Consider the following 24,501-nt stretch of genomic DNA (forward strand, 5'->3'; position numbering starts at 1 on the left):
CTTTTGCTTTTGAAAAGTAATCTTTTTGAGGTTAGCTGATAAGAAAAACTGCAAAGTTGAAGGGAGCACGTGGGCTCTTGTTTTTAATTCCCTATTTTTAAAAATAATTTCAGTTCCTGGGCAATTGTAGCAGTTGGATCCCTGATTCTGATTTTCGTTGCTCTAGTAGCTCGTACTCTGGTCAAAAGAAAACCTCCAAAAGACCCACTGTTTTATGGTATGTATTAGTATAATCAAAGAATTTATTCATTGGTTTGAAAGTTACATCTCATGTGGACATACTTTATGGCTGTTACCATTTGTGTCTATAGAAGGATAACATGCCATTAACCTGATAGAAACCTTTTAATAACTTTGGGCCCGATGATGTAGGGTGCTAAGTGGATCTCAACTTCCACTGGAAGTTGAAGGAGCTGAGCAGGGATTGAAATAGGGGGTGGAGGGAAAGGTAGTGCTAATCTTCAGCCTCTGCCAACAAACCAACTCCACCACTTGAAAGCCAAAATGAGATACTCACAGTGGACTGTAGAAGAGTTAAAAATCTGCTCTGCTGGGCCCATCCAGTTTTGTTTCCCTTTGTGGAGCTCAGGCGACACAGTGGAGCTTATTGAACACGTCAGGCCTGGCTCCTCCTCATTGGGACCCATTCTCCTGCCTGACTCAGTGGGCATCTTTTGGGGTTTGTGCCCCTGCAGGAGGGTTTGGATTCCCCATTGGGCTCCATAGGGCTGGCTGCCCCTAGATGATACAGATTGTTATAATCTGATCATCTCTCTTCATTCTTACACAATAAATATTCCACTAATAATATCTAACAACCATCACTAGGCTTCAGCATTAACACCAAAGTGTGATGAACGGAGTTGTTCTCATCTCTCAGTGCTGTCATTTTAGGCTGTCCACAGACTCAGGCAGGCATCTTAGCATCCATACACTCTTTTCATATTTGAAGGTTATTGTCACAACCTTAAGGCCGGGGAGACGTAATTGGTTTTTTTAGTGAAAGCTTAGATTCTGGAGCACCATATGGCAACCTACAGGAAAAACTACTGGCTCATTTAGTTGCCTTAAGCTCCAGCCCTAGACCCCTCCACACCTTGCAGGCAGAGCCCATAGCCCAGACCTACTATGTATTTTTACCCTCTGCTACTCATCCCATAACCATACACCTTTATCCTCCAAGGTACTGCATATGTTGCGTGGTGTTGACAACTCTCAGTTCATAAAAGGCACTCCCTATGGAGTCACTGAATACCTTTCAGACTAGGTTTCCTACGTGGTCATGGCTCATGATGGCAAAGCAGGTTCGCCCTGCTGCACCCCAGAAAGGGCAAGTCACAGTTTCCTTCCCTTTTTTGCCAGCCCTCCCCTTCTTTATTCTGAGTATAACTGGAATGTTCAGTTTTCCTCAAGGAAGACCAGATGTTTGCAATTGAGGCTGTCTACATTATATGGTAGTTTCTAAGGGCTACCCAGTCCTCTTCATCTGATGCCGATCACTCACTGAAGTCAGTAGGAGCAGTGCATGTGGATGTATGGAGTACATGTAACTAAGTGTAGCTATCTTGAAGAGTACACTTTGTGGCAAAATATTGGTATCTTAAAGTATTTAAACTAGGTATTGCTAAGTAGCAAGTTATATTGTCCATTAGATATCTGTCTGGATGTTTTCCTTACAACAGATAAATCTCCCCCCAATTAGATGTTAATCTCTTAACAGTTTAATATTTTAGACTATATACTGACAGCCTGCGATTTACAAGCCTTTTTATATACAGTAATTTCTTTTCTTTTCATATTACTACAGTTTATGCCGTATTCGCTTTTACCAGTGTAGTGAACCTTATAATAGGACTTGAACAGGATGGAATTATTGATGGGTTCATGACCTACTACTTGAAAGAGGTAAACAATCATTTAGCTTATGAATTTAAAATCTTTACTATTGATGATTGGATAAAATCTTTATTATAAAAATGCCCATGGCAGAAAAAAGTCATTAGAAAGTTAACAGGATATGAAGTTCAGTATTATAATTTATTTCATATGCTTTGGACATTGAAGAGGAAGATACTGTTATTTATTTGTTTTCATATAGGCTATGAAGTATATGTACCACTGCAATTTGGCTTTTCTCTTAATAATATAAATAAGAATACTTATATGTCCAAAAAAACTTCTTGGGTTTGATCTTACTCTCATTAAAGTCACTGACAAAACCTTCCTTGACTTCAAGCCCCAGCATATTATTTCATTTAGTTGCAATAATACTGTTCATAGTGGACTTATATGGCATCAGTGTAGTTAATGCATACATTTCTACTGAACTAGTTAATGCATGCATTTCTGCAGAACTCTATAGAAATTCAGCCGTCATTAATGGAGAGCTAAAATGAAATATTACAAAACCTGTAAACTTAGCCTAGAAGAAAAATAATGAATCTTGTGATTTACTTAATCCTTTTAATAAAAGGAACCAAAATGGAGTGAAAAACCTGATGGTGCCAGATATCAAGTTAGCAGAATCTGTTCCCTGCTGAATCTCAGTGTCCACCAAAAATAGCACAATGAGGGTCCGATCCAACATTCACTGGTGTAATTGAAAAGACTTATAGACTTCAGAGAAATTAATTCAACCCTATGAGCTTAAATATTACCAATTAATGTGCTCAACACTATTGTTGGGTCTCTAGATTGTTAAAAATATCTTTGCTGAATTAAATCAGTCTTTACATTTCATCACTGATATGTCATAACTTCAGATTTTTGAACATCAGTTTTTTTTAGAAACAGGAATTTCCAATAACATTGCAGACCGATGATTGCTGTTTCAGTACTGGGTCCCCAAATACTGATTTAGTTGATGTTGGTCCTGCTTTGAGCAGGGAATTGGACTAGATGACCTCCTGAGGTCTCTTCCAACCCTAATATTCTATGATTCTATAAGAGCAAGCATAACCCCCTCCCCACCAGAATGCACCTAATTTCGCAATACTATACTCTAAGGGGTGTGTCTATATGGAAGTTATTTCATCCTAACCCCAGATAATGATATGGATGCCTTGAAACAAGAGTAGACAGCCAGAAAAAAATGGATCCCTAGACTGAATGAACACCAGTCACTTTATTCCAGCCTGTTTATCTGTTATTCTTAATACAGTTCTAAGGTTTATTGAATCTCCTTTGTCATTGCACTGTTTTAAAATCCATTTTCTTTAGGGTGAGCCTCATCTGAACACTGCATATGGCCATGTGATCTGCTACTGGGATGGCTCTGTGCATTATCTGATGTATCTCTTAATGGTGGCAGCTATTGCATGGGAGTAAGTCAGTCTGATGTTTGTGAACATTTGTTTAGCTTTCCACACCCCTGTATAAGCCACAAACAAAATTAATTTTCTGTGGCTGTGCAATGTTTAGATGTTTGAGTTTTTTAAATATTTGTACTGTGTAAATTTGTTGGGCCAAATTAAGCCCTACTGAAATTCCATTACTCTCTGCAGAGTTAGATCACAACTGGATTTGGCCTCTTGTTTCAGATGCACAAGGGGGAGCAAATAATCAACCTGTGTTCTCTCGCCTTTGCACTATAATTCAAAATGGACACAGTTAATTAGTTTGGTTAATGAGTGTTTTGTTGATGGTGGTGGTTTTATTAATTATTATCATTATTGCTGAACTTGATGTAGGCAGCAGAATAAAAATTCTACCATGACTTTTATCTGGAAGATTTACTGTACAGCACAAAACACCAGTGCATTTGTACAATTTATATTAGCTAACTAGAAAGTGAAAATCCTAAAGAGAATGCATGTTCAAATTCCGTGGTATAATTATTTCAAGAGAGCAGAACACAGTGTCTTGGTCAAGACTACATGGTCTTCTTTCTTTCATTTCTACCAGGAAGTACTGTGTAAATAAAGAGGTAGTAATAATTTCTGGAATATAAGAGTCTTATGTTGCTTACTCTTGTGGAAAGAGTTAAAGAAAATAATGATTTAAATACACATTGCAGGGGAAAATATTTCAAAATATACTGTTTTGAAACATCAACCTTCTGGGAACACAATCATTAAAGCAAATTATTTTCAAAGCCTTGTACAACAGGTGCCCACTGAGCCCTTCTGTGAGTAAAACCTCCCACAAAACAGGTAATTAAACATAGAATCCCATATGGCTCATATAATTATCATGTTTATACACAAAAATGCAGAGTATCCCCGCATAGGTTTGTTTCTATCACACCTTTGTGTCCATCATTCACCACCACATTAGGCCCAGTTCTTTAAAGGGTGCTAGGCATCTAAATACCTTTGAGGATCTCAGCCTTCTCCCTTAAAATGCTATCTGCAGAAATCAGTATAATCTGAGGACAGTTTTTGATAGTAGTGTTCTAGGGATTGTGTATTAAATCAATTATTTCTGTTTCAGAGAAAGTTACAGAACCATTGGCCTATACTGGTTAGGATCCATTGTCATGAGCATTATTGTCTTTATGCCTGGAACTATTGTGGGTAAGGAGATTATTCATATAACCAACTTTCCCATGTGAAGCATTAACATTGTTTTGTTTTCTACTTCCTATATTGGGTTAATAAAAAATAAGGCTACCTAATCTCATAACCAAAATATAGTATATTGCTCCTTACTTTAATATAACCTTGGAGGGACTTCAGGAATATAAACAGATCAGTTAACCAGATACCAAAGATTTTTTTACTTTGGGAAGTGTGTGGATTTACCATTCCATGGCGACAAGAAAAAGTTTATCATCTTATTTTGCTATCAGCAATTAGGCCCTGATCCAAAGCACACAAGTCAATAGAAAAATTCTCATTGACTTAATGTGCTTTAGTTTGGGATATGAGAAAATAACTATATGTGTTTGTTATTAGTGTTTAAAAATTGTTCATCTATGGATTAGCATAAAGAGCACTTGTTGCTTTACAGTACAGTTGTCAGAGGTCAGGCAAAAGGCATCCATAGGCACTTTTGGAAAAATGAATTCACAGCTGCTGCGGCTTGAGAAATTGTTATTAAATCATGTTTATGTCATACAATTGTTGACTTGAAATGCTTTAAATTTTTCTTACATAAATAAATGATTTCCTTCTTGCAAAAAGCCTAACATTATGATTTTTCAAAGATGATTCGGGCGAGAGGGAGGTTAGACACACTACTGCCATAAATTAATGTTAATGTGTTTACAACCACTAGTTGGCTTTGAAAATCTCAGCTCAGGTATTTATAGCTAGGATGGAGCATTCATTGTTCAGCCTGATCAGTCCATTGCCTCTCTCTCTCTCCCTCCCTCCCTCCACACACATGTTGCATATTTACTATGCCACAGAAGCTCTTCACCTCTCTCCTATACAAGCTCAAGATCTCTGATTTTCAGGGAGTCCTCTCTGCCACTGATTTTGACATACAGATCAGATCCTCAGCTGCTATAAAAGGCACAGTCTCCACTGATTTATAGCAGCTGAGGATCTGGCCCAGAATTTTTTGTGACCCTTTTTCCAAGCATTGTCACTGTCCTGCGTTAGAAACCAAGATTTAGTAAGCAGAGCATAATATCAGACTTAAAAGTGTCAGTTTTTCCTTTGTGAAAGATGCCTTTATCTAGAGCAGGTTGTATTAACAGCTTTCTGAGCTCTTCCATCCCTGTGGGTATGTAGAAAAGAGGTCAGTGTCTGAGGCAGCTGGCTGTCACAAACAGAAAATCTCATCTTTGAAACAACACACTGTACTGTATCTAGTTGTTACTTGCTTGCATGTGGCTCTTCCATTTGCCAGCACAGGCTTTTCCATCAGATTCATATGCTGGGTTGCAAGCATTTAAAAAAGCTTTTAACATCCAGCATTATCGTAACTGTTTGGTGTGGATGCTCCATGGGATATGCTGTAATTGTCTCCATATACAGTTAGTATACAAATTCTTCACATGTTTTATGGATTATTTCTTTTAATAGGTAAATATGGAGCAAGAATGTGTCCTGCTTCTTTCTTAAGTGTACCGTATATTTGTCTTCCTATATGGGCTGGGTTCAGAATCTATAATCATCCTTCTGTGACTTACAATACTCCCATCAAGGTAATGTTACTATATTAAATGTAAACTACTGTACTAATAGCATTAAAAAGACTAAAAACTTGCTCATTTTTCCTGCAGAGTTTTAGTGGAATGCATTGTAATGATTTATTATGTTTGTAATGAAGATAATATTTTATTTAGTTATTTAGTTAGTTTCATTGTGGAGAGCAGAGGGAAGCAAGGTGATCAGAATGAAGGACTAGGGGTGAATATGTGTGTATTCTGTTCCTGACTGCCATTTACTCAGGGCAGATCTACGCTTAAAACGGTACTGTGGTGTACAGTAGATGCTACTACTCTGACGGAAAAGGTTCTCCTGTTGGTATAGTTAATCCACCTCTGCAAGAGACAGTAGTTATGTCAGTAGTAGAAGCCCACCTGCTGACATAGTGCTGTCCATACCAGGGTTTAGGTAGGTATAACTGCATCGCTCAGGGGTGTGGATTTTTTTTTTAAACATAGTTTTACTGACGTAAGTTTGTAACATAGACTTGGCCTCAATCTATGACCTTTATAGTCCCTGTGCCTCAGTTTCCCCATCTGTAAAATAGGGATAGTGATACTTCCCCAGCTTTGTAAAGCTCCTTACGATACTAAGATAAAGGTGCTATATAACTACAGATAGTAATACTATGTAGATTACTGTGAGATTTCATATAATTGAACACCTGCTTGCTTTTTAAAATGTTTGCATTACTTGCTATTGGATTTTATAGCGGAAATATATCATCATGCTAGGTAGTAAGGAAGTGATTTTGCATTAAACACCTTATACCTATCCAAAGCTCATTTTTACAATCATCTTCATCTGCAGGGATGGTATCTACTCACAAACTAGCTAGGACTCTGTAATTTCCCTAGGACTCTGTAATTGGGCAACAATAGGATTAGTTGGGCAGTCACAATATGCAACATTTGTTTATGCACAATTTCATGCATTGAGAAAAATGGTTACCTGAAAAGTAGAGCAAAGAATGACATGATGTTTAGCTATTTGGGGCTAGAGGCAGCTAGGCTTACTGCCAGAGCGCATTCCAAACCCATTTTGAGTGTCAACATATAATGGATTAATGGTATTTGTATCACAAAAACACCTTGAGGCCTCAGACAGGTCCATTTTGTGGTAGGCACCGTATATATGGATAATAGGAACCAGGTCCTACCCCTGAACATTCAGAAATCTAACAGGCTCTCTGTGTACAGGTGATCTTGCAGGACACACTAGCTGAAGATAATGCACTGGAAGATTTTCAAGAAGTTTGTGAAAGACACATCAATAATGGTTATAATGCAGTAAACGATTTTGGGGGCATTGAGGCAGGTACAACTCCTAAATCTGAGTCCCAAGAGGCACTTCTGAATATCATTATAAATTAGGATTCATTTCCATGGAAGCCAGAGAGGGGAAAGCTCAGTGAATCTTCTAAACTGCAACTGTAGAGAGGATTTGAGTAATATGTAAACAGAACACTCAGAAATCTAATGAAAGGCATAAAAATGGGATAGAGTCAAGCTATATGGACCAAAGCGCTGTTTGGTCATGTTGATGGTTGCTCCTTATGCAACAAGATGCATTAGTGAGGTGAATATGGTGTTCATGTAGAGGTGGATAAAGGTTTCGATTTGCCCTCCTATCCCCAAGAACTGTACAGAAATTGCTGTCTATAATATGGTAAAATATGGTAGCTCATTTGCAGAACCATGGTCAAGCTTCTTATGTTTATGAGATTGGTAATTACTACAACTTTGTTAACCAGATTTAATGTGTCACATTGATGCATGTTTCAATCAAGCTTAACTTTTAAAAAAAATTGTTTAAAAAAGGCAAATGCATGGAAAGCAGGTGTTCTAAACACTTCTTTTTTTAATTTAAGTTTTTATGGAACAGCTCTTTTGTATGTAAAAATTAAGCCTTTTAGTTTCTATTCTCTGAAGGTCATAGTAAGTCCTCAGTGTAATTCTAAATATAGAATCTTTTCATCCATGCTTTAGATTTTTTTCATGAAATTGCCTTTCCTGAGGGAAAATAGAACTACATCTTCACAGCTAATTTATGATCTGTAGAAGACAAGAATAGTTGAGAACCTAGCACACATACTTATGTTTAGTAACTGTATATTTCAAAATTCTGTGAAAATGAAATAAAACCAATTGTAATATTTTTGGCGATCCTAAATGAAATCTAGTTTTCAAAAAATAGTTGTGAGTTATTAATACTGATTTGTTTAATTAACAATTAACCACACTAAATCCTACAAGGATTTGGCCCCTTTTCAGCAGATCTTTTAAATATTTACAATCAGCTTGAAAATCCAATTTTAATTTTTGAACTAGCATTATTCAGAAACAATAAGGGAGTTAGGAAACAAATGGCATGATAGTTCTTAAAAATGTACAAATATTCACAAAGTACTTACATTAAAACATGATTGAAATCAATTTATATACTGTTGTGTAAGCCGTTCATTGTTATAGACTTACTACAAACCAGTTAAATACATACACTTGGATAACAGACAAGCTTCAGTTGTTTTCAAAGCAGAGGTAGAGGCATAGGGGAGTTATGCCACAGTTTAGAATCAAACTGAGCTGTAATATGGTATTTACGGCTCATGGTGGATAGGTCTATAAATGTTCTAGTATCTCAGGGAACAGTCTCAAGTAATTTAAGTTCAGGAAAAGTTAATGAGCTGGAGGGCAAAGCATAAATTCAGCTTTGCACACGAATTCTGGTGGGACTGGTTTTGTTGCATTCAGCCTGTTGATACTAGTAGATTGTTCTGAGCTCTTAGAGCCTGATCCTGGGGGGTGCTCCAAACAAGGCACTCAGCAAGGATTAGGGAATTGGGAGAAAATTCTAATTGCACCTGCAAACTTCCTTCCGACATACAAAACAGCAGCGTGAGCACGACTTGTGAGGAGTTGGTTTGTTGTTTTCAGCAGAAGGGAAGCCAGCAGTGGATCAACTTTGATCTGGCAGGAGCTGTTGTTGCATTTAATTCATGTCAGGGTACATTGGTATGACTTTGCTGTATTAAAAAGAGAGAGATGGGCACAGTAACTCAGTAGACAAGGTATTTCAGTCCAGCACTAAGCTTTTGCACAATGTGTTGGCCTATCTTTTTACTTTCTTTAGAGCTTTACATTTGCATTGCCTTTATGTAAATATATACATACAGAAAAGAAAAGGCATGAGTTCTCTTCTCTGTATCCCTATAGCAACTTAACAGACAAGTTCTATTGGGTAGGTTTGTCCTCATTGTCACCTTGGCTAATCATTCTAACTGCTCAGTACATAACACAGTGCTGTGGTTTCATGTCACTCATAAATATGTATGTCAGGTTACTGTTTCCTTTTAGAAAAAAGGTGTAATATATACAGTCAAAGTTCAGCCTTCATGCAAAGGTAAAATGGAAACAATCCATTGACTTTACAATTATTCTTTTATAGTTCCATCTTAAAAGTATTTGTAACATTACTTCCTTTTAAAGCCCTTGTTTTTCCTGTTAATACTATTGGGTTAAACACATTCTTTGTCTATAATGTTGTAAACACTCCTACAGCAGCAGGCTTTGATACCTTAAATATTCGTTGCATCTGATGAAGTGGGTATTCAGCCATGAAAGCTTATGCTCCAATACATCTGTTAGTCTATAAGGTGCCACAGGACTCTTTGAAGCTTTTACAGATCCAGACTAACACGGCTACCCCTCTGATACTAAATATTATAGAGTAACACAGATCTAAATCATACTTGTCTTACTTACATGACCTATTGATCTAGCATGAGGAAGCAAGAAGAAGACACAGCAGAACTGCCTCGGAGATCTGTTTCTGAAAATTTACCATCGGTTTTAACAATTTTATGAAGTAAACAGCCCTAACATAGGAAGTTTTTTATTTTTTGTTAAACTATGAGCCAAATTCTGAGGTCCTTGCTTTGGCGTTTTGCCTGAAAAATATTTTCTTCTGTCATTTGAACATGAATGTTTATAATTATGTCATTGTACAACATATTTTGAGACAGTAATGCAATCATGTATAATAAGAAAATCCATTTTGTAGGAGGTCTTTTTGTTGTGTGCATATCAATGCATGGATTATCGGTCAAAAGGGAAGTGGAAATGAGTGAGTCATATAAATGCAGTGCTTTTAAATGAGGAAGATGGCTTGTTCTCTCAATTGCAAGGAGATTGCATCTGGTGTGTGCATGTTGGGCAAGAGTGCATAATGGTGGGAAAAAAAAAAGCATCCTGGAATGAAGGTTTGAGTGAAAACTCTGCAGTGAGTGAGCTCTCGTGATTGCCCCAAACCATGTTTTATCTGAGGTACTTACAAAGCTCCCATTACATCAGCATGCCTCACATATTTACCCCCACAACATTCCTCTGAGGGAGGGATCATCTCAGTTTTACAGCAAGGGACCAGAGGCTTATGACAACTAAGCAACTTGCCCAACATCTTGTAGGAAGTCTGTGTCAGAATAGGGAAGTGAAACTGGGTCTCTGGTGTCCCCGGCTACCACTTTAGCCACTGGGCCATCCTTCCTCTCCTGGTCAACCCTTCGATAAGTAAATATTGGCTATGGATTTATGATTACATAATACATTTTCTTATGAGCCCGCGTAAGTGGGTATGCACTAAGGTTTTTAGAAATAAAATGGGCATACGTAAAATACTCAGTGGCGCAATAAGAGCGGGTATGAGGAGGTCATTTTATTATCTTTGTGTAAATTACCTTGTAAAGTGTCACTGACTGATGAAAGGTAAGCTATTCAATGTGAAGATTGACACTGATCCTCACTCAGGTGGATCATTAGAGAATCTTCTTAAAGTGTGGGTTAGCTTTAACTTTGAATGGTAGGAGCCTGATTCTGCTTTCTGTTATATCATTGTAACATTCTTACAGTACTTCATTACATACAAAAAGAAAAGGAGTACTTGTGGCACCTTAGAGACTAACAAGTACTCCTTTTTGCGGATACAGACTAACACGACTGCTACTCTGAAACCTGTCATTACATACAGAAATGCTGCTGCTCCCCCTTATACACTCAAATCAATAGAGTGACTCTGCATTTACACTAGAATAGCTGAGAGAAGATGTTGTCCCTTTGGCTCCTGTCAGGGTGTTTCACCACCTTAACTTTCTTTAGAGACAGATTTGAAATTAAGTACATTTAATGTAGAATTTATGATCTACTCTTAACCCTATATTTTATTGTAGGTGATTCAGAAAGTCCAGAAGAAAGGACTATTGAGAAGACCACTAGATCTAATGTTGGCTATATATCTCATCCTAGCAACTGGGTTTTGCATATTTAGGGGCATGGTAAGTGTAAGGGGCAATAACAAGCTGGGATCTCTAAGTTTTATTCACAAAGCTTTTACATCTGTTGCTCTTCAAAAAGAAGTGAGAAAACGTATGTACTATATGCAAACCAAGGGCCCAGTTAGCTCCCAACTAAATGGAAAACTTCTCAGTGGGAGCAGGACTGGGCCCTAAGAATATGAAGGAGAAATGAAGTGTCTGTGGCATTATTAGAGAGACAAGGTGGGTGAGGTAATATCTTTTATTTGACCAACTTCTGTTGGTGAAAGAGATAAGCTTTAGAGCTTACACAGAGCTCTTCTGTAAGCTCCTCTCTCTCACCAACAGAAATTGGTCCAATTAAAGATATTACCTCACCCACCTCGTCTCTCTAATATCCTGGGACCGACGCGGCTACAACACTGCATGTAGCGTTATTGTAATTACTGTAGCTTTGCCTCTCCATTTGCATTGTGTGAAATCGGTTTTCTGAAAGGGACTAGCTATATGACCCCCAAAGAGCAACAGAGTAACGATAGCCCAAGTGTGGCTCACAATGACCTAAAAAGCATGTCATTCATTGTTTTTTTGGTGGTCTACTGTTAATATATTCATGAGCAATACCATGGATGCACACAATTAAATTAAATCTGCATTCATGTCTTTCTAAAACATAGACATGTAACTAAACTCACATAGAAAAACATGCAGCTTACATTATGAGTGAGAGAGTAGAATCTTTTTATCTGAGAACTATGTTGGGTTTATCCCAAGTCTCCTGAAATTGTAAATGTCTCATTCTTGCCTATCAAGTATAGATTGTTTTAAATTAACTTTGTCTATGGATTTATAGCACATTTGATAGCTTTGAAATTTCAGAGGGAATCACACAGAATTTAAAATACTTTCTTCTTGGAGCAGTGGTAAACCTACTCCTAGTGTCAGTTTTGAAGTATTTGCTTCCCTAGGCAAAATGGAAATTGCACACCCCTGAGCAAACAATCACTAAACATTTTGGTGCCCTAGGCAACTGCCTGGTCTGCACATTTGGTAGAGCTGACTCTGTTTAGACTTAATTCATATATCAGGTGATCAGAAGTAACTTTAGCAGCAATTAGTTCTACTTAGTGCATGTCACTCTTTTGTAGTTCTGCTGGCTTGTATTATTGCTTTATTTTTGCTCTCTGGTCAAATTTCTGAGAAAATTTGCCTTCAGAAATCTTTTAATTTTTGTTTACTTCTGTCTTGTTATTGGCATCTTCATTTGTTGCCGCTCAGGGCACTCCCTAGTACTGTTGGTGCTGGCTAACTGAATAAAACACAAAGCAATGTGGAAAGAGATGACACATTTTTCACAGTGTAATCTCTTGCCCAAGTATCCAGCTACAGGCTGCAATGCCACTTCCTTATTTTTTCTGAGCTTCTTTTCCTATCCCATTTCACTACAGTTCTTCTCCCATTGTAGGAACTGTTTCAGTGACATCATTTTCTCAGCCATGGATGGAATGAACAGCTTTCTATTAAGCTCCAGTAATTGTGGAAATATGTTATTGACCAATAAACTGTGTTCCTTAGTACAGACATACACCTGTTTTTCAGATGTTTCTCCCTCTCCAAGATGTGCCATTGGCATGTGCAGTGGGAATCTTTATATTTTTCCCAAACCCAGATTTACAAATGCCAGTGCAGTTGGCAGCTGCAATACACACAGCTGGGTCTTGTCAGTAATTTAGACACCAGCAATGCCTCATGGGAAAGCTCTTATTAAGCTGCTGTTGAAACTGATGAATCATTTTAGAAAAGTATTGAGTACTTTGTAGTCATTGCTTGTTATCATTAATTCAGTTCCTTGACATAGTAGTTGGGTCACCATGGAGTTTATTGGCAAATTTGTTCTTTACAGTTTGTTGGATTTTATCTCTCTCTTTTTTCCTCATTACAGTTTTTTATAGTAGCTGGTTTGCATCATTCTCCACTATTACCTTATTGCAGCACAACTCTTGTTTAAATCTCTACATAAACTCTACAGTATATGCTTACCTGATTTTTCTACTATTGGGTGAATTTCCATTAGGCATTATGGATTGGGTCAAAGCCTAGTTGTCAGTACAAATAAAAGAATGTTATACATTTATCACAATGTGGACCACACATACCTGGTATACTAGCTAAAATACTTTCCAATGAAAAACTAAGGCTACTAATGTTGTCCTAGTAGCTAAAACACTAAACTAGGACTCAGAAGTCTTAGGTTCTATTTTAGCCTCTGTCATTGCTCAGCTGGATGACCTTGGGTAAGTCCTTACCCCTCTCTGTGTCCCAGTCTCTTCTTTTGTAAAATGGGGATAATGATGCTCACCTTCCTTTATCAAGTGCCTTTGAGATCTACTGATGACTATATTATCTAACTGTTATATAGCATTATTTTTGCTCTGTGAACCGTTCAAGGGACCTGTGAGGCAGGAAAAGGGAAGATTAGATTTCAACAGTGACGTCAGCCCATTTCTATGGTGGTGACCAAGTGGATCACCTTGGCAAAGGACCCAGTCCCTTCTGGCCTGTAAGCAAGCCTTCTGTGTGGCAACTGCGAGTTGTGGAGCCCACAATAGCAAGAGTCAGGTTCGTTTGTTTTAGAGTGACTTCTTTGATCACATGCAATTTTTAACATCTCTGTAGATTGCTTTGGATTGCCCTGCTGAACTCTGCCGGTCATATATTCAACTTCACGAGCCCTATATCAAGGATCCTGCTGCTTATCCTAAACTTCAGGTAAAGAACTAACTATTACGTATGGGATGTTCTAAAATGATGGGTGAACAGGCACAAATATGAAGCAATAGGTTTAACTGGGCTTACCAATGAGGGTGCTAACTGTTATGTGGCATCTGTCCACTGGGAGTGAGACTGAGACCATCGTGCATTTCATGTCGGTCTCTGAACAGCCATGACAAGATAACATTTGTTTATCATTGAGCTGGGTTGGATTCAGACTGGGGACCTAGCAGTGATGGGTTACATATTTTATCACTTGACCACCCAGTCCCTTTTCACATATTCCTCAGGCCAGATCCTTAGCCCCTCTTTAGTTCCCTTTGTGCTGCTCTGTATGTGCAAAGTGGACTTAAAGTTGCCTTTAAGGCACCAAATGAGGATTCCCCTAGTGCAATGGTTCCCAAACTTGTTCCACTGCTTGTGCAGGGAAAGCCCCTGATGGGCCGGGCCGGTTTGCTTACCTGCTGCGTCCGCAGGTTCGGCCAATCGTGGCTCCCAGTGGCCATGGTTCGCTGCTCCAGGCCAATAGGAGCTGTTGGAAGCGGCATGGGCCGAGGGATGTGCTGGCTGCCGCTTCCAGCAGCTCCCATTGGCCTTGATCAGCGAACCATGGCCACTGGGAGCCGCCATTGGCTGAACCTGCAGACGCGGCAGGTAAACAAACCGGCCCGGCTTGCCAGGGGCTTTCCCTGCACAAGTGGCGGAACAAGTTTGGGAACCACTGCACTAATGTAACAGCATCCTAAACAGGTAAAAGGGTGGTGTAGATAGGAAATCTAGCCCTATATTTACCATTTCTCTTCTGTAACACCACTGATACATTCCTCTTTCCTGTAAAACCACACAGCATCCTTTGCCAAGCCTGTTTACTTGAGCATTGCATGAGGGTTGACCTGAGGGTTCTTAATACCCACAATACTTCTATTTTTAAAAATGACAAACACTGAGATGCATAGTGTCATTTATAGGGAGGCAATCAAATGAGTAAACCTCAAATGAAGTATTTGCCTTTTCTGTGAGAAATCCATTCTGGCAACAAGTTGAATGAAGAAGCTTCACTCTGGAAAGTGGTGGGGTTCTGGAGTATTATGATTTCACTATTTAGAGAATCTTTGTGGAGTGTTCTGTTTATCTACAGGGATATCTTTCATCATCTGCAAACATCCCCTAGAGAACATAATCTTGGAATATTCCAATTTCTCAGTCCGCAATTGACTGATTCCTAAATAGACCTCTCTCTGAAAACACAAAACAGCTCATGTTTCTGTTTAAAATGCAGATGCTGACATACATGTTCTACTCTGTGCCTTATTATATGATCGCACTGTATGGCCTACTGGTGCCTGGTTGTTCTTGGATGCCTGACTTAACCCTTATACATGCTGGAGGACTAGCCCAGGTATTATAGTTATTTCTTTGTAAAGATGTTCATTGGTGAATTTCTAGTTGATAGTGCTGTAAGTAGAGAAATCTCACATAGGTAAGGAGCCCCAATTCACAACCTTATGCTGGTTTTATGCCAAAGTAATTCAATTGATGTCAACAATTACACCAGCATAAAACCACCATCAGGGAGTAGAGAATCAGGCTCAGTAGGTGCGTCTCAGGTGTGACATCATTGCCTTGAAAGACAGTTTTTTCTTTAGCTGCATATTTTTATCTGGCTTGTTCGTATTATTTAAGCCTTATTAAATGCTGTGCATTTCCCGAAAGAAACCAAATATTTGGGCTAGGATGGGGTGGGGGGTTTTAAGCCATAGCATCTACCCACTTTTTAAAAAGACAGTTAAATATTCTTATTGAGCCACTCAATGTTTTGGTCAAGTGAATGGTTTAAAAAAAGTCTCATTGGTGAGAATAGCTGTTAGTTGCACGGTGGACAATATCAGCTATTTTCTTAGCACTACAGCTACTTCTGCAGCACAGGGGAGCTTCCAGTGTCATTTCTAACATATATTCATGTTCATCTCCAAAATTTTATGTTCTTCCCAAGACCCACACTTGCTCAATTCATTCCATCCTGATTTTGTTAAATAAATGTTTATGATTAAATGGTGACTTATATAATGTGCAATAATAATTAATGGACACTGGTGATACAAACTGTAAGACAAAATAATTTGTCAAAAAAAAAAAAATTCCACACAGGTAGATTGACCTGGCCTAGAGTATACATATGGAGCTATTTACCATTTGAGACAGGACACTTATAAAAAGTCCGGTATGACACATCTAATTGATTTGCCTTATATGTGGCAAAATGAAGGACCCCTAAATATTTAGAGGATGGAGAAAATTTGGGTCTGAAGCTGTAACAACAACTCGAGGATAGTGCTAGAACACAAGGATACAAAGGTAAATGTCATGCTGTTGGGCTAATTGAGATCCTTAAATGAACTGGTGCATCTGAGCCATAGATGAATATTACATGTTTAGATTATACATGCTTATATATTGTTATATGTGCAGATTACAACACAATTTAACTACCCAATACAGTGATAAGAATTATCTTTAGCAACTGAGTAGTAAGACTTTGTCTGAACTACAAGCTGTTAGTATACAGTCCAAGATTACCAATTTTTCCCAGCATGGAGATAGCATAGAATCATAGGACTGGAAAGGGACCTTGAGAGGTCATCTAGTCCAGTCCCTTGCACTCATGGCAGGACTAAGTATTATCTAGATAATTCCTGACAGGTGTTTGTCTAACCTGCTCTTAAAAATCTCCAATGATGGAGATTCCACAACCTTCCTAGGCAATTTATTCCAGTGCTTGACCACCTTGACAGTTAGGAAGTTTTTCCTAATGTCCAACATAAACCTCCCTTGCTGCAATTTAAGCCCATTGCTTCTTGTTCTATCCTCAGAGGTTAATAAAAACAGTTTTTCTCCTTACTCCTTGTAACAACTTTTTACATACTTGAAAACTGTTATGTCCCCTTTCAGTCTTTTCTTTTCCAGACTAAACAAATCCAATTTTTTCAATCTTCCCTCATAGGCAGGGCCAGATTAACTCTCCTGTGGACCCGGGGCTATTAGATTTTGTGGGGCCCTTGTATACAAGTATTTTTCCTAATTTAAAACAAAATGATCACAATTATGGCATTGAGGCTATTAACACTATACTAAACTTGCCTTTTAATTAACAAAAAGCCATTCTGTGGTTACATTTCAGTCTTAAAACATGTAGAATATAGTTAATTTAATTTAAAATAGCCTACTTCTTATCTTAGAACAGCTGTTATATTAGTTTCTTTCTGGGAGAGAGTTTGAGTGCAGGAGGAGATGCGGGCTCTGGGAGATAGTTTGGTGCAGGAGGGGATTCTGACCTGGGGCAGGGGGTTGCGGTGCAGGAGGGGGTGCAGGGTCTGGGAGGGAGTTTGGGTGCAGGAGGGGGATTCTGACCAATGCAGGGGGTTGGGGTGCAGGAGGGGATGCAAGGTGCAGGCTCTGGCCAGGAGGTGCTTACCACAGGCAGCTCCCAGCCAGTGGCACAGCAGGGCTCAGGCAGGCTGCCTGCCTCCATGCCATGGCCCCCACTGCTCCCAGAAGCCGACGGCTGCTGGCACGTCTCTGCCTGCCCCTGGGGGGAGGGGGACAGCATGTCTCCATGCACCACCTGTGCCCGCAAACGCTGCCCCCGCAGCTCCCATTGGCCAGTTCCAGTGTGGCCACGGCATGCAGGCAGCCTGCCTGAGCCCTGCTGTGCCAGGGCACCCTTAGCCCAATGCCCTGGGCTGCAGCCCCTAAAGCCCCTGCGTTAATCCAGCCTTGCTCATAGGTCATGTTTTCTAGACCTTTAATAATTTTTGTTGCTCTTCTCTGGATTCTCTCAATTTGTCCACATCCTTCCTGAAGAGAGATGCCCAGAACTGGACAGAGTATTCCAGTTGAGGCCTAATCAGCTCAGAGTAGAGTGGAAAAATTACTTCTCGTGTCTTGCTTACAACACTCCTGCTAATAAATCATAGAATGGTGTTCGCTTTTTTTGTAACAGCATTATACTGTTGACTCATATTTAGCTTGTGATCCACTATGACCCCCACATCCTTTTCCTCAATATTCCTTCCTAGGCAGTCAATTCCCATCTTGTATGTGTGCAACTGATTGTTCCTTCCTAAATGGAGTACTTTGCATTTGTCCTTATTGAATTTCATCCTATTTATTTCAGACCATTTCTTCAGTTTGTCCAAATCATTTTGAATTTTAATCCTATCCTCCAAAGCACTTGCAACCCCTCCCAGCTTGGTATTGTCTGCAAACTTTATGTGTACTGTCTATGCCATTATCTAAATCATTGATGAAGATATTGATCAGAACTGGATCCAGAACTGATCCCTGCGGGATTCCACTCCTATGTCATTCCAGCATGACTGTGAACTACTGATAACTACTTTCTGGGAACAGTTTTCCAACCAGTTTTGCACCCACCTTCTAGTAGCTCCATCTAGATTCCATTTCACTAGTTTGTTTATGAGAAGGTCATGCGAGACAGTATCAAAAGTTTTACTAAAATCAAGATATATCATGTCTAACGTTTCCTCCCAATCCACAAGCCTTGTTACCCTGTCAAAGACAGCTATCAGGTTGGATTGACATGATTTGTTCTTGACAAATCCATGCTGACTGCTACTTTTCACCTTATTATCTTCTAGATGTTTGCAAACTGATTGCGTAATTATTTGCTCCATTATCTTTCCAGGTACAGAAGTTAAACTGACTGGTCTGTAATTCCCCGGGTTGTCCTTATTTCCCGTTTTATAGATTGGCACTATATTTGCCCTTTTCTAGTCTTCTGGAATCTCTCCCGTCTTCCATGCTTTTCAAATATAATCGCTAATGGTTCAGATATCTCCTCAGTCAGCTCCTTGAGTATTCTAGGATGCATTTAATCAGGCCCTGGTGACTTGAAGACATCTAATTTGTCTAAGTAATTTTTAACTTGTTCTTTTCCTATTTTAGCCTCTTCTAATCCTACCTCATTTTCACTTGTTGTCACTATGTTAGATGTCCAATCACCACCAACCTTCTTGGTGAAAACTGAAACAAAGAAGTCATTAAGCACCTTTGCTATTTCCACATTTTCTGTTATTGTTCCCTCTCCTCCTCCCCACACTGAGTAACGGGCCTACCTGGTGCTTGATCTTCCTCTTGCTTCTAATGTATTTGTAGAATATTTTCTTATTATCCTTTATGTCTCTAGCTAGTTTGATCTCATTTTGTGCCTTGGCCTTTCTAATTTTGTCCCTATATACTTGTGTTATTTGTTTATATTCATCCTTTGTAATTGCACTTAGTTTCCACTTTTTGTAGAACTCTTCTTTAATTTTTAAATCATTGAAGATCTCCTGCTTAAGCCAGGGTGGTCTCTTGCCATACTTCCTGTCTTTCCTACGCAGTGGGATAGTTTACTCTTGTGTCCTTAATAATGTATCTTTGAAAAACTGCCAACTGTCTTCAATTGTTTTTCCCCTTAGACTTGCTTTCCATGGGATTTTACCTGCCAACTCCCTGGGTCTGCTAAAGTCTGCCTTCTTGAAATCCGTTGTCTTTATTTTGCTGTTCTCCCTCCTACCATTCCTTAGAATCATGAACTCTGTCATTTAATGATCACTTTCATCCAATCTGCCTTCCACTTTCAAATTCTCAACCAGTTCCTCCCTATTTGTCAAACTCAAATCTAGAACAGCCTCTCCCTGAGTAGCATTCTCCACCTTCTGAAATAAAAAATTGTCTCCAATATATTCCAAGAACTTGTTGGAAAATCTGTGCCCTGCTGTGTTATTTTCCTGACAGATGCCTGAGTAGCTGAAGTCCCCCATCACCACCAAGTCCTGTGCTCTGGACAATTTGTTAGTTGTTTAAAAAAAAGCCTCATCCACCTCTTTTTCCTGGTTCGGGGCAGTGAGTTGTATGGGCCCGTAGTGCCTGGGCGCTAGCAAATTCAGGGCCCAGGGGGCCCGGCTCCACCAATGTTCAGGGCCGAGTCTCTCCCTTTGCCCCGCCTGCCGCCCCGGTGCGCCTCCCTCAGCGTGTCCCCTGGCCCCACCTGCCATGCGCCTCCCCAGAGCATCCTTGCCTGTCCTAGGCAGTGGGCGGCTGCCCCCTGCAGCTCCACACTGCGCTTCCTTGCCAGCCGCTGCTGGCTACAAGGGAGCAGCGCTGAGGGCAGGCTAAGGCAGCTGCTGCACCTGCAGAGGGAGGAGGTACGTGGCAGCCCCCCCACAGCAGGCGACTTTGAGCAGGGGGACGGGACTCATCCTGTCTGGACCTACTGAGCAGCAGCCCGGTGGGGTTTGGGTGAGTGTCATGCTGGGGGGGCCAGGAAGGGCCCCCCCTCCCACAGAGCTCCCTGTTGCCGACAGGGAAAGAGCTGTGGGGAGTCCTCTTTGGTCCCACACCCCAGCCCCAGGGCAGCCTACCTACTGTACCCCAAACTCCTCATTCCCAGCCCATCCCCATGCCCCCCACCCCCTCCTGCAACCCAGCCCTCTGTCCCAGTCCAGAGCCTGGACCCTGCACCCAAACCCCCTCCCGCACCCAAACTCCCTCCCAGAGCCATAGGTTGGGAGAGGGCAGGGAGGGGGGAGAGACTTGGACCTGTTTTGGGCACCACCAAAAATTATACAAACCTGCCACTCCTGTCCTGGTTAGGTAGTCTGTTGTAGACCCCTACCATGACATCACCCTTGTTTTTTACCCCTTTTATCCTTATCCAGAGTCTGTCTCTTATTTCCATCTCAACCTCAGTCCAAGTGTGTACATTTTTAATACATAAGGCAACACCTCCTCCCGTTTTTCCCTGCCGGTCCTTCCTGAGCAAGCCGTACCCTTCTATACCAATATTCCAGTTGTATATTATCCCACCAAGTCTCTGTGATGCCAACTATGTCATAGTTGTGTTTATTTACTAGCATTTTGAGTTCTTCCTGCTTATTCCCAGAGATATATGATAGCCACGTATATCATAACTCATATATCAGAGTGGAATTTGGCAAGATTTGTAAATGGAAAGAACCAGAGAGTCAAAAGATATCAGAATTGATGTTATGTGCTTGAACTGGCACAGTGCAAGCAAGCTAATATAGGCAAGCCAGTGTCAACATGTCCAGCAAAAGCATATCAGTAAACCACATCTTTTAACAGATTACTCAGGTTTCACTCATTCTTGGGAAAGAAACAACTTCTTCAAACCTTATTTACCATGAGGAAAATGAAATCAAAAGTCAAAACACATGTTGTGTCTTTCTATCATAGCTCCATAAACTTCACGTGCAGACATCAGACTGAAAACTTTTCTCACCGTATGTTTCTCACAGCAAATATTCATTACTTCTGTATGCATCCGTGTTATTAAGTCATGTACAACATTTTCTTGCTGAAGGCCGAAGAACATTGTTTGATCTCGCTTGCGGTCTGGCTAAAGGACACTGCTGATTTAAAAAAGGAGGAAGGAGAGGGAAAGCCACTTGCAATCCAGAAGCGAGGCTTACTGATTTCCTTTTCAGTCTTTTAAGCAAATCTGGGACCCGAGCAAAAATTCTGCTGATTGATAGCAGTAGCTAAACCATTTGTCTAAAGTGATACACATTGTAGCATAGCTCCCAAACACTTCCTTTCCCTACCCAAGAACAAGAACACATGTACTAGCTTGCTCAACATTTAAGCAGTAGTTTGTAGTTACCAGTATGCAAAGGCATTTCCTCTAAATGGGTTAGTGCACTGCAGAGTGAACTCAAATAATTGTCCAACTAAAAGCGATTACACTGATTTGGTCTAGTGCGCATACCTGTTAATTACTCAGGAAGAAAATGAGGGAGACAAGTTGTGTTTTAAAGGAAGTCGGGGGAGGGGGCAGAAAGGGGTGTCATTTTCCATCTTTTTTTGGTCTTTTTAATACAAGTGACACTATTTCAAGAATTGTATTTGTTAAATTTTAAAACACCTGTAATTACTAATTAAAACTTATGGTTTGTGTTCTGTTATGGATAAAGAGCCACCCCCCCCCCAAAAAGTAGAAAACTAAAAATGGCAAGCCAAAGCATTTTATCCCATGGGAATCTCCCTGGTGAGAGCTCACACACTGCTACTAAGTAGGAGACTTTTTTGTTTCTGTCCTTTTGCAATGTATGTGTTTTTGCAAATGTAAATCTCAGAATAGCGTCTCCTATGTTTAAAAAAAAACAAAAACAACAACAAAAAAAACCACCTGAAAGGGCCAAGCCATTAGTATGGGAGAGGAGACATCTTTCTCAGAATCCTGTCATTTTAAAAGGTACGTAATGGGCCTCAGTTTGAATTACACTGCAGCTTCAGTTCACTGAGACTCCAAATATGGGTTATGACCTTCCGGGGTCACTGATCTTGTGACGCTACTTAACAATCACAAGAGTAGCACTTTAGGAGCCTTGATTTTACAAAGACTTTAGTTATCCTCTAAGACCTTACTAAAACTAACAGTTATCTATATGAGAAACTGAAGACAGGACTTACATGTCAAGTGATGAAAGGTTCAGCTTCTGTGCTGCAGCAAAACAGTTCCCCTCCCTACCCCCTACAGACATAGCCCAAGTAATTCTCCTTCCCCAGATCTGAGCTGCAGGAAGTTTCTCTACAGGTTGCTAATCAGGCCCAGCTGTGGAGTATAGCGGCCAGGCCACATCCTCCTTCTTCCCTCAGCCTGTCTAGGCCACTGAGACATAGAAACTCAACCCCCACTGCTTCAGTGGCTAGTCTACAGGCTCTTATCTAAATGAGAACACGCAGTGCTCAGAAGGGTTCGCTTGGTTGCCACATATCCCCAGTCTTTCCCTGCTGACTTTCCTTGGCCTTACAGAGCTCAAAGAGCCTAATGCAACCCCCTTGGAAATCAGTGACAGTGTTTCACTGATTTCAGTTGGCTTTAGATCAGGTCCAGGATGGTGGGAGACCTGCCCCTTCCCCTTGTCCAGCCCAGCCCTCTTTTCCTGTCTCAGACTGCTTTGTTGGTTGCAGAACAAAACAAACACCGAGACACCGTCCAGGCAGCATTCGTAATAGGTCTGCAGCCAAAATGTGGGTGAAAAAAACATTTTCTGTAGGTGAGATGCTTTATTTGTGACTGCCATCTGCATCCCTGGCATTTAGCAGCTTAGAAGTTGCTGTGAGCTTCAATGACCAGCAGATTAGTAAAGGCTGAGATATGGCCCTCTTGCTGATAGAGTGACCAGATGTCCCGATTTTATAGGGACAGTCCCAACATTTGGGGCTTTTTCTTATATAGGTGCCTATTACCCCCACTCCCATCCTGATTTTTCACACTTTCTGTCTGGGTACCCTAATGGTCCAGAATGGGCTTCAGCTCTAAAGGGGTCTCCATGTTAAACCCCTACATTCCCCATTCTAAAGGTCTGATATAAGAGGGTTCCTAGGAATGGCTTACTCCCTGATGACATACGATTATAGAAATCCTACATAGCAAGGCAGATCTTGGTCTCAGTTATACGAGTGCCAGCCCATTGGCAAGACATGCACATCTGCTGGATGTCCCTGCTAATGCACTGCATACAAGGAGAGAGCTAAATTTTCATCATCTATTGGAAATACATCCCACACACAAAAAGGACATGTTATTACCCTCTACGGGAACATTACATGTTCATGAGGGGAAATCCTTTGTGTGCATATTGAGTGTATCCCATAAAAAATGGGACATGGCCCACTGGCACTCTTAAATTTACACAATCGCCCCTCCTTTCTGCTCCTTCTCACTTGTCCAAATCCCTTCCCCATCTAAAGGATTTTCCCCCATCCAGTCACTCACAATTCCTCTGTCACCCACCCCTCCGCAGAACCTTCACCTTATGTGGCATAGATTTGCCAGCATTATATGAAAACCCTTAGCCATAAATGGAAATCTGGCCCAAGCAGCCCTAGATTTTCTTGTCAGCTTGGTTCTAATGCAGTTGTCAATGTGTATTTTACACCCCACCTCCTGCCCCTGTTTCTAGTTAGAGAGCATGGGTGAACTCTGGACCCCAATGGAGTGAAATCTCCCTTCCTGCAAACTGGGCTTCTGCAAAAAGATGCAGTAATCTGGATTGATACATTCCTTGCCATTTGAGCCCTAATCTGGCTCCCAATTGAAATCAATGGGATTCTGCCCATTGCCTGTAATGACAGCTAGGACAGCTAGGTGACTGACAAGCAGATAAAGCGATATGATTTTTTTTTAAAGGAGAATTCCATTATCTGAATTGATAGCAGAAATAGAAAAGGCCCAGAGCAGAGCAATGCAAATGATTAGAGGCATGAGACAGCTTCCAGACGAGGAGAGAGTAT

The 24,501-nt window shown here is 40.4% G+C and overlaps 1 protein-coding gene and 1 long non-coding RNA gene across 7 annotated transcripts in view; one reads left to right on the forward strand and one right to left on the reverse strand.

The window, feature by feature from the left end:
• TM6SF1 (transmembrane 6 superfamily member 1) overlaps positions 1–24,501 on the forward strand; it is a 34,371-nt gene that overhangs the window by 4,680 nt on the left and 5,190 nt on the right. For 5 of the 6 annotated variants that reach the window (XM_043493502.1, XM_043493504.1, XM_043493506.1 and 2 more), the window contains exons 2-9: positions 114–217; positions 1,808–1,905; positions 3,220–3,323; positions 4,432–4,514; positions 5,973–6,094; positions 11,323–11,427; positions 14,083–14,175; positions 15,458–15,577. In XM_043493502.1, the coding sequence (XP_043349437.1) occupies positions 114–217; positions 1,808–1,905; positions 3,220–3,323; positions 4,432–4,514; positions 5,973–6,094; positions 11,323–11,427; positions 14,083–14,175; positions 15,458–15,577 (829 nt within the window). The remainder of the gene's footprint in view (positions 1–113; positions 218–1,807; positions 1,906–3,219; positions 3,324–4,431; positions 4,515–5,972; positions 6,095–11,322; positions 11,428–14,082; positions 14,176–15,457; positions 15,578–24,501) is intronic. The other variant, XM_043493503.1, reaches the window with a different exon arrangement.
• Positions 7,883–23,955, reverse strand: LOC119862381. Its single transcript, XR_005295268.2, has 3 exons — positions 22,675–23,955; positions 13,447–13,502; positions 7,883–9,123 (listed from the first exon to the last, which is right to left on the reverse strand). It is a non-coding gene; the product is annotated as an uncharacterized LOC119862381 (long non-coding RNA).

Source organism: Dermochelys coriacea, chromosome 10 (genome assembly GCF_009764565.3).
Source record: "Dermochelys coriacea isolate rDerCor1 chromosome 10, rDerCor1.pri.v4, whole genome shotgun sequence".
Classification (NCBI taxonomy): Eukaryota; Metazoa; Chordata; order Testudines; family Dermochelyidae; genus Dermochelys; species Dermochelys coriacea.